This window comes from Stegostoma tigrinum, chromosome 7, assembly GCF_030684315.1.
Source record: "Stegostoma tigrinum isolate sSteTig4 chromosome 7, sSteTig4.hap1, whole genome shotgun sequence".
Taxonomy (NCBI): domain Eukaryota; kingdom Metazoa; phylum Chordata; class Chondrichthyes; order Orectolobiformes; family Stegostomatidae; genus Stegostoma; species Stegostoma tigrinum.
Window position 1 is genome coordinate 58,565,243 of NC_081360.1, and position 14,832 is coordinate 58,580,074.

The window sequence follows — 14,832 nt, forward strand, 5'->3', positions numbered from 1 at the left end:
CATCTTTGGACTGTGGGAGGAAACCGGAGCACCCGGAGGCAACCCAAGCAGACACGGTGGGAATGTGGAAACTCCACACAGTCACCTGAGGCTGGAATCAAACCCGGGTCCCTGGCACTGTGAGGCTGCAGTGCTAACCACTGAGCCACTGTGCCAATTTTTCTTGTATTTAATCTACAATGCAAGGTGCGTGACTTTTATATACATTTTAAACATCAATTGTTTTAGAGTTTCGATTTTGAATAAGTAATGTGGGTTTCTGTCATTGTGTAGGAGCAGGTTTACTGATTAACCTGCCAATATTTATGGAACCAGGGTTTTCAAAACTATTATGAGAGAGCTAGTTCTTAAAGTGCTAGTGGGGGTTTCTTTGCATTGAGAGTTTTATGAAGAGACAAAGTAAACACTGAAGAACATTAGGCTTCTGTTAGAAGGATCAGGGATTGATTTTGTTCTGATTGGGGGACACTTGGAAACCTTTTGCTTTTAGTTTACAGACATCCTGATTAAAAGCTGGATGTATGGAAAGTTCTCCTGGAAAAAAAAGTTGGTTCAGGACAGTTAGAAGTAGGTTACCTCAGTTTTAGGATTTAGTTTGAAAGTTCCAGACCAACAGGTTGTTTGGTTAGAACCCTGAAAGGGTTCTATGAAGTTGAGAAAGTCCAATCAAGGAAGAGCCTATCGAATTCTCAAGATTGGGAATTGAAACAAACAGCTAAGTTAAATGTAGAGGGGATTCTTTCTGGTGTCCAAGTATTGTTAAGGTTTACTGTTGCATAGATGGAATATTGTACTTTGCTATATGCTTCCAAATTGTTTTGTATAAAACACAGCCTGGTTTATTCTATTTTGCATAATAAACTTCTGATTTTCTGTAAAATCCAAACCTGCAGCATGCATGTGCTTCAGTGTAAGAACAACTTTAATTAAAACAAACTTCAAAGCCAGATTTCAGGGTGGGATCGGACTTGTCCGGTAACGTCAGCTGGGATCACAATAATTCTTTCATTAAAGTTGCTAGCATGCTTTGCCATTCGTATTTGATGGTGAACCGAGATTGTTGCACTCCAGTGGCTTTGTATGCCCTGTGAGACAGGATAAATGCTGGGATGGTATTGATAATCATAGGTTCACCAAATAATTCTTTATATTGTCAGCTGGTGGACCAGTTCGAAGGACATTTAATAATCAATTGTGCTGCCACTGCCCTAGACTCACCTGTAGGCCAGACCAGGTAAGGATGGCAAGTTTTCTTTCCTAAAGGACACGAGTCAACCAGATGAGTTTTTACATCAATAAATAATAGTTTCATGGTCACTATCAATAAAACTAGCTTTCAATTCCAAATTTTATTAATTCAATTTAAATTTCTCCAGCTATTCAAGAGACTTGAATTGGACAGCCACATTGACAATGAAATTTAATTGCAGTTTAGTGCTATGTTTTGGTAGGAAGGGTGTGCAAGGTAATGAACTACAAAGTACAATTTTAATGGTATGAACAGAACAGCCTGGGGGACAGGAGTGCACAAATTTTTGAAACGTTGGGACTATGTTAAAATGTCGATAAAAAGGTAAATGGCATTCTCAATCTCATAAGTAGTGTGCTCCCAGAGCTTCGGCCTCTAACTTAAGAGCCCAGCGACATTAACACTATGCCACCATCATTGTCTAAAGAGAGATGTATAAAAGATACACTGTAAAATGAGTACAGGGATAGAAGGGCGGTGATAATATATGCATGTGAAACAACTATCCATTCTTGTGAAATCCGACCTGTAATTAATATTCTTTCAGGAAAGAAATCTGCCATCCTTAATCTGGCCTATGTGTAATTTCAGATACACAAAAAAATGTAGTTGACTCTTAAATGCCTCTGAAATAGCCCAACCAGCTAGTTTTATCAAACTGCTGCAAAAGGAATTAAGCTGGATGAATCACTTGGCAATGAGCTGGGCACCAGAAATTACGATGCCAAAACCAGTCATGTTGACTCTGCAATGGCCTCAAAACAAACGTCTGGGGCTGATGCCTCAAATTAGGACATTAGTCAAGTCTAGTCAAGAAACGGCCTGACAAGAGAATAAATTATTTGGTGAATCCATGACTATGTTCCAGTCAGGATGTATCGTATCTCGCAAGACACACAAAGCCACTGAACTGCAACAATCTCACTCCCTTTTGTATGCGATTATGCTACTCGCAGATTCACTTGCCTGTGTGGTTAGCCCCAGACCTGATCCAATCTCCTGCCATTGACAGGATTGTGTAGTCCTTGGTGGTAGATGGTGTATTTTCACTATCAGGGTATCTACTTTTTTTTAAATCTCTGCAGGAGATCATTCTCCATGGATAATGAGAATTTGGCATACAATCAAAAGGAGTTGCCCTGGGAGTCCAGACCTAGCAATGTGGAACTAGGAATGTAATAGGTGCTACTGGCCATCCGTCGTAACAGAATCGTGTTCAATCACATTCTAGAACCTCATAGCCCAGCTCATCCCCCATTCAGTGCTATAATGCCAAAGGACCAACCCTGATTCAATGAAGATTTTAGGAAGGCATTGCAAGAATTGTGCCAGGCATACCTAAAAATGATGTATCAACCTGATAAATCTACAACACAAGACTACTGATCTGTAAATAGTAGCAGTAGCATGCAGTTGGCAGAGCTAACCAATCCCACAATCAACAGATCAGGTCTAAATTCTGCAATCCTGCCACATCTCGGGTGAATGGTGGAGGACAATTAAACAACTAACAGGAGGAGAACAGACTCCACAAATATCCCCATCCTCATTGATGGGGAAGTTCCTCACATTGTTGCAAAAGATAATGTTGAAGCGTGCCAGGTATGGAAGGTTTGAGTTATAAAGAAAGTCTAGATAAGCTGGGATTTTTCTCACTGGAGCATAGGAGGTTGAGAGGTGAGATTTTTTTTTTAAGAATTTGTTCGTGGGACTTGGGCATCACTGACATGGCCAGCATTTATTGCCCATCCCTAATTTCCCAGAGGGCAGTTGAGGGTCAAATACATTATTGTGGGTCTGGAGTCACATGTAGGCCAGACCAGGTAGGGATAGCAGATTTCCCTCCCTAAAGGACATGAGTGAATCAGACGGGTTTTTCTAACAGTCAGTAATGATTTCATGGTCATCATTAGAATATTACCTGGGTCTCTGGATTAATAGTCCACTGATAATACCACTACGCCATCATAATACCAATAGGCCTACTCCCTATAAACCTCTAGAGGTTTATAAAATCATGAGGGGTATAGATAGGGCTAATAGTAGGTGTCTTTTCCGTAAGACGGAGGAATATCACGAGTATGGGGCATATTTTTAAGGTGAGAGAGATTTTAAAAAGATGCAAGGAGAAAATTAATTACATAGAGGGTGGTTTGCATGTGGAATGAACTTCCTAAGGAAGTGGTGGATGGTGGCACAGTTATGGCAATTTAAAGACACTTGGAGAAGTGCATGAATCGGAAATGTTTAGAGGGATACGGCCAGGGTCAGGCAGGTGAGGCTAGTTTAGCTTGAGATTACGTCTGGCACGGACTGGTTGGACCAAAGGATCTGTTTCCGTTTAGTACGACTAAGACTCTATTGCAACTAACAACAGCCAGAACTGCCAAGTGCTAAATCCATCCCAGCCTCTTCAAGTCTCCAAAATCACAGATGCCACACATAGGTCAATGATAACGTTTCGACAACAGTGCCAAAAGACTTTTTTTTTTAACATTACAGCACAGTACAGGCCCTTCGGCCCTCGATGTTGTGCCGACCTGTCATACCGATCTGAAGCCCATCTAACCTACACTATTCCATGTACGTCCATATGCTTATCCACCTTCTCAAAGAACTCAATAAGGTTTGTGAGGCACGACCTACCCTTGACAAAACCGTGTTGACTATCCCTAATCAAATTATTCCTTTCTAGGTGATTATAAATCCTATCTCTTATAATCCTTTCCAACACTTTACCCACAACTGAAGTAAGGCTCACTGGTCTATAATTACCAGGATTGTCCCTCCTCCCCTTCTTGAACAAGGGGACAACAGTTGCTATCCTTCAGTCTTCTGGCACTATTCCTGAGCACAATGACGACATAAAGATCAAAGCCAAAGGCTCTGCAATCTCTTCCCTAGCTTCCCAGAAATCCTAGGATACATACCTTTTGGCCCAGGGGACTTATCTATTTTCACACCTTCAAGAATTACTAACACCTCCTCTTATGAACCTCAATCCCATTTAGTCTAATAGTCTGTATCTCAGTATTCTCCTCGACAACACTTGTCTATTTCCTGTGTGAATACCGAGGAAAAATATTCATTTAGCGCCTCTCCTATCTCTTCAGACTCCACGCACAATTTCCTACCACCGTCCCTGACTGGCCCTAATCCCACCCTAATCATTCTCCCGTTCCTGACATACCTTTAGAAAGCTTTAGGGTTTTCCTTGATCCTACCTGCAAAAGACTTCTCAAGTCCTCTCCTGGCTCTTCTTAGCTCTCTTTAGGTCCTTCCTGGCTAACTTGTAATTCTCAAGCGCCCTAACTGAGCCTTCACTCCTCATCTTTACAGAAGCCTCCCTCTTCCTCTTCATTTTGTCAGGTTTGACTTGATCAACTGAATTCACTGTTTCCCTGGCCAAGCTGTTCTAATGGAACTGCAACAGTGATATTACCCGGCAATGCAAAAAAAAAGTCATATCTCTCCTCTTCACAAAAAGGACAGATCCAAAACAGCCGATTACTGCCCCAATAGTTGGCACTGTCTTATTAGCAAAGTGACAGAAGATACTGTCGACAACCCCGTCAAGTTCCTCTTGCTCAGCAATAACCTGTTTATTGATACTCAGCTTGGGTACAGTCAGGGTCAGTCAACTCCTGAGCTTATTAGTGTTGGTGCAAATATGGACAAAGGAACCTAATTCCATAGATGGGGTGAAAGAGATTATACTTGACATCGAAGCAACATTCAACTGAGTACAATATAAAGGAGATCTAGGAAAACTGGAGTCAACAGGAATTGGTGAATGGAGATCTTGGTTATTGGAGTTCAATCATTTCAATCAGGAGTCACTGCAGGAGTTCTGCAAGGTAGTATCCTGGGTCCAGCCATCTTCAGTTGTTTCACTGATGACCTTCCCTCAAAACGACCAGGAGTGGGGATATTTACGGATGACGGCATAATGTTCAACATTATTTTTGACTCCTCAGATATAGAAGCAGTCAGTATCCATTTGGAACAATGCCTGAACAATATTTAGGGGTGATAAGCAACAAGGAACATTCAACGCTGTACGAACAAGGCAATGATGATCCAGAAACAAGGAAGAATTTAATCATCACTCTCTGGTATTCAACTGCAGAGTCCATGCTTAATACAACCACTATACTACCTTTATCTGCTCTGTTAATTCCTCAAAAACTCAGAGGTCAGTCAGCTCATTTGGCTGGACAAGGCAGCATGACACTAAGCACAGGTTCAACTCCTGCACCAAGGTTACCCTGAAGGTCCTCCCTTCTCAGCCTGTACCGCATCTGAGGAGTGTGGTCCTCAGATTAAACCATCACCAGTCATCTGTCTCTAATGAAAGATTAGCTCTATAAAAGGCCATTGGTTAGCTCAGTTGGCTGGATGGCTGGTTTGAAATATCAAAACAGGTTCAATTCTCACACTGGTTGAGGTTACCACGAAGGACTCTTTTTCCCAACCATTCCCCTCATCGGAAGTATAGTGATCCCCAAATTAAACCATCACCTGTCGTCTCTCTGTAATGAGAGCAGCCCCACGATGACTGTACCTTTAATTCCTCAAACTGGTCAATAAGGATGGTCAAGTATGACCTTTTGAAAATTATGACGACTACTATGTTATGTTTTTGGTTTCTAGATGACTTTCCATTACATCTTTGTTAACGATTCCCCTGCATTTATTCTTCCCCCTCTAGATTTGTGATCTTCCAGTCCAGTCGTCTAACACTTATTGGAATTACATGCCAAATGTGTCTCATCAATCAATTCTGTTCCTCCTACACATCTTAAATGCCTTGGTTTTCTAATGTTTTTTTTTCGCAAGATGTCACCCGCTTTGCTTTAGCTTTTACTAGGGAGAATACCAAAGCAGCTTTTGAATATTTCTGCCATTCCACTGCTAATATCAGAGCGTTATTCTGCATAATCCACAAGTGACCCTATCTAAATTCCCTTTTGTCATTTGTGCATCCAAGAAGAGTTTTTTTATTATTGTCATAATTCCTCTCTGCTTTCCTAACTTGCCATTTAAATTGCACTGTTTGATATCCTTTCCTTTACAATTCTAATTTTAATAGTATACTGATATCACTGCTACAAATTAGTGTGTCAGCACAACTAAGTCAAAAATTCATTTAGTTTATGAATTTTTAACTATGCAATATAAAAAAGTGATCATTGTAATTTTCATACTGATCCAAATTTTACACAAATTGAGATTTTATAGGCTTGAGAACAATTTTGTTTGATAACACAAACAGTAAAAGAACACAGACTTAATACAAAAACAAGTATGTCTATAGTACCTTTAATGTAATTAGGTATCCTAAAGCACTTCACAGAGGCATCTTAAAGTAAATTTGACAGCAACCTGTCATGTCTGCTTGAATGTTTTTATTGCTGTGCACTGACTATTCATTTAGGCACATGGAACTAAAGTTTCAGCGTGGCCATGTATAGTAACTTAAAGGAGACAGGAACATTTTAGCCACTACTCATTTGCAATGTATTGAGGAAGTATGTAAGCAACCTAAGAAGACATGTGAACAGATGTTCAAAAGCTTGATCAAACAGTGTTATAAAGGAGGAAGGGGAAGCAGAGAGGGTAGAGAGAGATTTAGGGAGGGAAATTCAGAGGTATTAATCCTTGCAGTAAAGGAACTAGCCATGGTAGAGTGATTTAAATCAAGGATGTTCAAGAGGGCAGAATTATAGTAGCAGATGTCTTGAAGGATTTTGAGCTAGAAGAGACCACAGAGGTAGAGATACGCAAGACCATAAAGAAGGGTGAAAATTTTAAAACTGAGTTCATCAGGAGCCAGGATAATAAAATGTGAGGCTGGATGAACACAGCAGGCCAAGCAGCATCTCAGGAGCACAAAAGCTGACGTTTCGGGCCTAGACCCTTCATCAGAGAGGGGGATGGGGGGAGGGAACTGAAATAAATAGGGAGAGAGGGGGAGGCGGACCGAAGATGGAGAGTAAAGAAGATAGGTGGAGAGGGTGTAGGTGGGGAGGTAGGGAGGGGATAGGTCAGTCCAGGGAAGACGGACAGGTCAAGGAGGTGGGATGAGGTTAGTAGGTAGCGGGGGGTGCGGCTTGGGGTGGGAGGAAGGGATGGGTGAGAGGAAGAACCGGTTAGGGAGGCAGAGACAGGTTGGACTGGTTTTGGGATGCAGTGGGTGGGGGGGGGAAGAGCTGGGCTGGTTGTGTGGTGCAGTGGGGGGAGGGGATGAACTGGGCTGGTTTAGGGATGCAGTAGGGGAAGGGGAGATTTTGAAACTGGTGAAGTCCACATTGATACCATATGGCTGCAGGGTTCCCAGGCGGAATATGAGTTGCTGTTCCTGCAACCTTCGGGTGGCATCATTGTGGCAGTGCAGGAGGCCCATGATGGACATGTCATCTAGAGAATGGGAGGGGGAGTGGAAATGGTTTGCGACTGGGAGGTGCAGTTGTTTTTTGCGAACTGAGCTGAGGTGTTCTGCAAAGCGGTCCCCAAGCCTCCGCTTGGTTTCCCCAATGTGGAGGAAGCCGCACCGGGTACAGTGGATGCAGTATACCACATTGGCAGATGTGCAGGTGAACCTCTGCTTGATGTGGAATGTCATCTTGGGGCCTGGGATTGGGGTGAGGGAGGAGGTGTGGGGACAAGTGTAGCATTTCCTGCGGTTGCAGGGGAAGGTGCCGGGTGTGGTGGGGTTGGAGGGCAGTGTGGAGCGAACAAGGGAGTCACGGAGAGAGTGGTCTCTCCGGAAAGCAGACAGGGGAGGGGATGGAAAAATGTCTTGGGTGGTGGGGTCGGATTGTAAATGGCGGAAGTGTCGGAGGATAATGCGTTGTATCCGGAGGTTGGTAGGGTGGTGTGTGAGAACGAGGGGGATCCTCTTGGGGCGGTTGTGGCGGGGGCGGGGTGTGAGGGATGTGTCGCGGGAAATGCGGGAGACGCGGTCAAGGGCGTTCTCGATCACCGTGGGGGGAAAGTTGCGGTCCTTAAAGAACTTGGACATCTGGGATGTGCGGGAGTGGAATGTCTTGTCGTGGGAGCAGATGCGGCGGAGGCGGAGGAGGAGGAATTGGGAATAGGGGATGGAATTTTTGCAGGAGGGTGGGTGGGAGGAGGTGTATTCTAGCTTCTCTCTCCGCATAGATAATGTTGACTCCTTTCTCTCTGGTGGTCATAAAACACAAGTCAGCAAAATACCTATCAATTGTTTCCCCATGTGACTTGCTTGTCATTTAGCTGAAATCACACAACTTAATTGAAACATATAAAATAATCAGAGGGTTAGATAGGGTGGACAGGGAGAGCCTTTTTCCTGGGATCGTGACGGCGAGCACGAGGGGGCATAGCTTTAAATTGAGGGATGAAAGATATAGGACAGATGTCAGAGGTAGTTTCTTTACTCAGAGAGTAGTAAGGGAATGGAACGCTTTGCCTGCAACGGTAGTAGATTCGCCAACTTTAGGTACATTTAAGTCGTCACTGGATAAGCATATGGACGTACATGGAATAGTGTAGGTTAGATAGGCTTCAGATCGGTATGACAGGTCGGCACAACATCGAGGGCCGAAGTGCCTGTACTGTGCTGAAATGTTCTATGCTCTATGTTCTTGTAAATGCTGTGTTAAGCACAATGTCCAAAATGGCTGAGTTTTAAAACAAGAACGGTCAGCATCTGGACAGAATTGAAAAATTCAAATCCACTTTAGAACCCAAGTCTGAAATAATGTAAAAATAAATATTATGAACCTTCAAAACAAGGGAAGGAGAAACCACAGGGTCATGAAGTGATATATTTTGATACATTGGGCAGAGCAGAAAATGGGAGGTGACACAAAATGGACAAAGAAAATATCAATGATACGCAATGCCCCAGAGCAACACAGAAACGCAAGGAGGGAGAACGTTATAGCCACAGTTACGCTGATGTGTTGATGAGTAACCAGATGAATGCAAAGATGAAATGGTGAACTTGAAGCAATAGCATATTGAGCGCCTTGAAGTCAAAAGCAATATTGGAGGTGAATCTTCAGTCCAAAGAGACATATAATTGACAGTAGATAATAAAATGTGAGGCTGGATGAACACAGCAGGCCCAGCAGCATCTCAAGAGCACAAAAGCTGACGTTTCGGGCCTAGACCCTTCATCAGAGAGGGGGATGGGGTGAGGGTTCAGGAATAAATAGGGAGAGATGGGGAGGCGGACCGAAGATGGAGAGAAAAGAAGATAGGTGGAGAGGAGAGTATAGGTGGGGAGTTAGGGAGGGGATAGGTCACTCCAGGGAAGACAGACAGGTCAAGGGGGTGGGATGAGGTTAGTAGGTAGGAGATGGAGGTGCGGCTTGGGGTGGGAGGAAGAACAGGTTAGGGAGGCAGAGACAGGTTGGACTGGTTTTGGGATGCAGTGGGTGGAGGGGAAGAGCTGGGCTGGTTGTGTGGTGCTGTGGGGGGGGGGACGAACTGGGCTGGTTTTGGGATGCGGTGGGGGAAGGGGAGATTTTGAAGCTGGTGAAGTCCACATTGATACCATTGGGCTGCAGGGTTCCCAAGCGGAATATGAGTTGCTGTTCCTGCAACCTTCGGGTGGCATCATTGTGGCACTGCAGGAGGCCCATGATGGACATGTCATCTAAAGAATGGGAGGGGGAGTGGAAATGGTTTGCGACTGGGAGGTGCAGTTGTTTATTGTGAACCGAGCAGAGGTGTTCTGCAAAGCGGTCCCCAAATCTCCGCTTGGTTTCCCCAATGTGGAGGATGCCACACCGGGTACAGTGGATGCAGTATACCACATTGGCAGATGTGCAGGTGAACCTCTGCTTAATGTGGGAAGTCATCTTGGGGCCTGGGATCACCCCATCATCCAAGACATTTTACCATCCCCACCCCTGTCTGCTTTCTAGAGAGACCACTCTCTCCGTGACTCCCTTGTTCGCTCCATACTGCCCTCCAACCCCACCACACCCGGCACCTTCCCCTGCAACCGCAGGAAATGCTACACTTGCCCCCACACCTCCTCCCTCACCCCTATCCCAGGCCCCAAGATGACTTTCCACATTAAGCAGAGGTTCACCTGCACATCTGCCAATGTGGTATACTGCATCCACTGTACCCGGTGTGGCTTCCTCTACATTGGGGAAACCAAGCGGAGGCTTGGGGACCGCTTTGCAGAACACCTCCGCTCGGTTCGCAATAAACAACTGCATCTCCCAGTCGCAAACCATTTCCACTCCCCCTCCCATTCTTTAGATGACATGTCCATCATGGGCCTCCTGCACTGCCACAATGATGCCACCCGAAGTTTGCAGGAACAGCAACTCATATTCCGCTTGGGAACCCTGCAGCCCAATGGTATCAACGTGGACTTCACCAGCTTCAAAACCTCCCCTTCCCCCACCGCATCCCTAAACCAGCCCAGTTCGTCCCCTCCCCCCACTGCACCACACAACCAGCCCAGCTCTTCCCCTCCACCCACTGCATCCCAAAACCAGTCCAGCCTGTCTCTGCCTCCCTAACCTGTTCTTCCTCTCACCCATCCCTTCCTCCCACCCCAAGCCGCACCTCCATCTCCTACCTACTAACCTCATCCCACCTCCTTGACCTGTCTGTCTTCCCTGGACTGACCTATCCCCTCCCTCCCTCCCCACCTATACTCTCCTCTCCACCTATCTTCTTTTCTCTCCATCTTCGGTCCGCCTCCCCCTCTCTCCCTATTTATTCCAGAATCCTCACCCCATCCCCCTCTCTGATGAAGGGTCTAGGCCCGAAACGTCAGCTTTTGTGCTCTTGAGATGCTGCTGGGCCTGCTGTGTTCATCCAGCCTCACATTTTATTATCTTGGATTCTCCAGCATCTGCAGTTCCCATTATCACTGACATAATTGACAGTAACTTATTTTTAAGTCAGGTTATTTGCTATTCTTGGTTGAAATTACAGTAATTCAGTTTTGCAGAGATTCGAACGATAAACAATACTACTGAACAAATAGAGAGCTTCAATTCAATCTCATATTTACAACTGCTTCAGAGGCCCAGATTTAAATGAAACAGATGTATTCCACATAAAATCATGAACAAAAATCTTAAATCAAAATATAAGTAGAAAAACTGCATGCAATTATTAATGAAAAAGTTGCAAGCTCTTTAACTAACCTGCGAAGTTTCTTCCTGTGAACATCCCATAATGCCACAGTACCATCAGCTGCACCAGATATCAAATAATTGGAATTATCAGAGAATTTGCAAACCCGAACTGGACTTTCACTCGGCTGTTTCAATGTTGCCAACTTCTCCCCTGAACTGGGATTCCACAGAACAGTGTTCCCATCAGTTGAACTGGAAGCTAGAAACTTCCCACAGGAACTAAAGCAACATGAATGTACACCATAACTGTGACCTTTTAGTGGTGAGAAAGACAGCTCTGAGAAATCCTTCAATAAATAAAGGCGTATTGTTCTATCCAGTGAACAGGAAGCCAGGTAAGTAGAAGAGAAAGCACAACAGTTAACATCATCAGTATGGTCTGTGAAAGTCTGGACGAGCGTTACCATGGTCAATAGTTTTGAATATTGCTTCTGCAAAGAACTTTGGTTTTCTTTCTCTTTTGAAATGGTGAAACCTGTAACAAAATCCAGGTTAAAAAAAAGCGTTAATATCAATGTGTTATCTGCAAAAATGATTATGCAATTGTCAGAAAAGTTAGTTTGTTGTAATCAGAAATGAAATATAAAGGAAATTTCAAACAATTTTGACTCAAAAGTATATTCTGTGACTTGCTAATTTAACTGCCAGTATGAAATCATAAAAAGTCCTCCCTGAAGTCTAAGAGATGTCAAGTTCTAATAAAAATGTTTTTCAAAATGAATGAGAGGATCATAGAAATGTACTGCACAGGAGTGGTGTTCCAGCCCATTGTTGTATATGTTGGTTCTGTGGAACAGCAATCATATTTAGTCCTATTTTTGGCCCATAAACTTGCAAGTTCCGAAGTTTTACATCCATACATACTGTCCAACTTCTTTTTAAAATTATTTATGAGATTATTTGCATCACTTTTGCATGCAGACTGCTCCAGAAGTGAACAACTCTAAAAGCTGTCACTCATTTTTGAACTTCAACCATTGATTCAAAAACCACAACTTCTGATTATTGAGCAACTCAGCAGAGGAAAAGTATCAAAACCCCTCATCATATTGAAAATCTCAATTAGGTCACCTAATAAACTTCTCTATTCTGGATGCTATTGCTATAGCACCCTAGAATGGTTACAGCACAGGAGGCCATTCAGCCAGTTGCATCCATGACAGCTTTCTGCAAAAGGTAGAACTCCATCTTTTGCTTTTAGCACTGCAAGTTTTTGCTTCAAAACAAAAGGGCTCAAAAATTTTTTGAAGGCCTGGATCAAATCTACCTTGAACACACTCAGGTAGTTGCAAGTGTCGGAAGATGATGCATTGGATCTGGAGGTTGGTAGGGTTCAGAGGATGATGCGTTGGATCCGGAGGTTGGTGAGGTTCGGAGGATGATGCATCATCCTCCCCATACCTCCTCCCTCACCCCCGTCCCAGGCCCCAAGACGACTTTCCACATCAAGCAGATGTTCACCTACAATTCTGCCAATATGGTATACAGCATCTGCTGTACCCATTGTGGCCTCCTCTTCATTGGGGAAACCAGGCGGAGGCTTGGGGACCGCTTTGCAGAACACCTACGCTCGGTTCGCAATAAATAACTGCACCTCCCAGTCGCGAACCATTTCAACTCCCTCCCCCATTCCTTAGACATGTCCATCCTGGGCCTCCTGCAGTGCCACAATGATGCCACCCGAAAGTTGCAGGAACAGCAACTCATATTCCGCTTGGGAATCCTGCAGCCCAATGGTATCAATGTGGATTTCACAAGCTTCAAAATCTCCCCTGCCCCTACTGCATCCCAAAACCAGCCCTAACCACCTCCCTAACCTGTTCTTCCTCTCACCTATCCCCTCCTCCCACCTCAAGCTGCGCCCCTATTTCCTACCTACTAACCTCATCCCACCCCCTTATCCTGTCTGTCCTCCCTGCACTGACCTATCCCCTTCCTACCTCCCCACCTACACTCACCTCGACTGGCTCCATCTCTGCCTTTTTAAACTTGTCTGTCTCCTCTCCACTTATCTTCTCCTCTCACCATCTTCAATCCGCCTCCCCCTCTCTCCCTATTTATTTCAGAACCCTCTCCCCCTCCCCTTTTTCTGATGAAGCATCTAAACCCAAAACATCAGATTCTGTAGTTCTCAAACTGGTTGCTATCAGGAATAATTTATCCAATTCACTTTCTCCAGTTTTGAATACTTTTAGCCTTTAAATCTCTAAAATGTCTCTTAGAAGGCCATGTGCACCGCAGTCAAGCATACTACCTTCCTTGACACTGTTACCTCACTAAAATTGCAAACAGATTATTCTGTTTTGCCTTAAACACATCTATGCTGCTTCCGTAATTTGTCCATACTTGTTCAAGTAATTGTTAATTTGTCCAAACTGTCATTTCTAAAAGCTTTTGCACCAAGTTAAACTAACTCACATGTAGCGCTGAACTCCTCCTCACACCCTTTTTGAACAAGGAATAACATTTATAGTTCTTCAATCCTCTGACATACCACTGTCTCTGAAATGCTAAAATGAGAATGGCCAAAGACAAAGGTCTGAAAAAAATTTGTGGAATATAGATAGGGTGAAGAAATCATTTGGCATGCTTGCCTTCATTGTTCATAACATTTTCCTGCAGAAGATGAAGCATGTATGGAATAAGCTGCCATAGCAAGTGCCAAGGGAAGTGCCCAGGAAATTGATGATTCTGCGGGTCAACTGCTGTATACCTGGAACCCTCAAAGTCTCAGACTGCAGACTTCAGAAGTTTTCTGATGAAATGAAATAAATAGTCCAACTAAAAAGTAACTATTTAAGAGACCCCATATTTAACTCCCACTTTCTCAATCACATCTTCCCGCGACCAGATAGACCTCCTAGACCCTGACCCAATTCTCCTTGACTATACAGGGCAGCACCTTCATTCCCCTTCTTTGGGCCCTTCCTGGTCCAACTGATCTGACCATCTCAGCTACAGGACCAAACTGATACCAACATCACTCCTGCTGAGAGACCTGACCAGATTCTCTCTTCCAACCAACCCAACCTACTGTTAGGTTTGTTTTTCAGAGACCCTCATGGACTTGATGCATTAGCAAGACATTGACCTGGCTACAAAAACACAAGCCTTTATTATTAGGTAAGTACAAGCTGCGGAGGATCGCTGTACACTACCCGTCACAGAGTGCTGAGTTCCATAAGCGATTGTCTTCAAACAGTGGACAGTCCCCGCTTTTTACACTCAATGAATTGGCTGATAAATAATGATTATTTGGAACATAAAGAGAACAGGATACAGCATTGATTGTTCATTAAGTGACTGATAGTGACAGGATGTGATTTCAAGCCGAAGTGCCTGGCTTGAACAAAGGTCACTGGCCTGGCCATTTCAATAGGAACAGAAGTTTCGTACCTTTACAAAAGTTTTACCCCTTTACAGAAT

The 14,832-nt window shown here is 44.0% G+C and overlaps 1 protein-coding gene across 4 annotated transcripts in view; it reads right to left on the minus strand.

The window, feature by feature from the left end:
* The window catches only part of wdsub1 (WD repeat, sterile alpha motif and U-box domain containing 1), a 94,473-nt gene that overhangs the window by 58,531 nt on the left and 21,110 nt on the right, over positions 1 to 14,832 (minus strand). For all 4 annotated transcript variants that reach the window (XR_007247898.2, XM_059647290.1, XM_059647289.1 and 1 more), the window contains one exon: positions 11,416 to 11,881. Coding sequence is in view for 3 of the 4 variants with exons in the window: in XM_059647290.1 (XP_059503273.1) it covers positions 11,416 to 11,813 (398 nt within the window). In the remaining variant the exon portion in view is untranslated. The remainder of the gene's footprint in view (positions 1 to 11,415; positions 11,882 to 14,832) is intronic.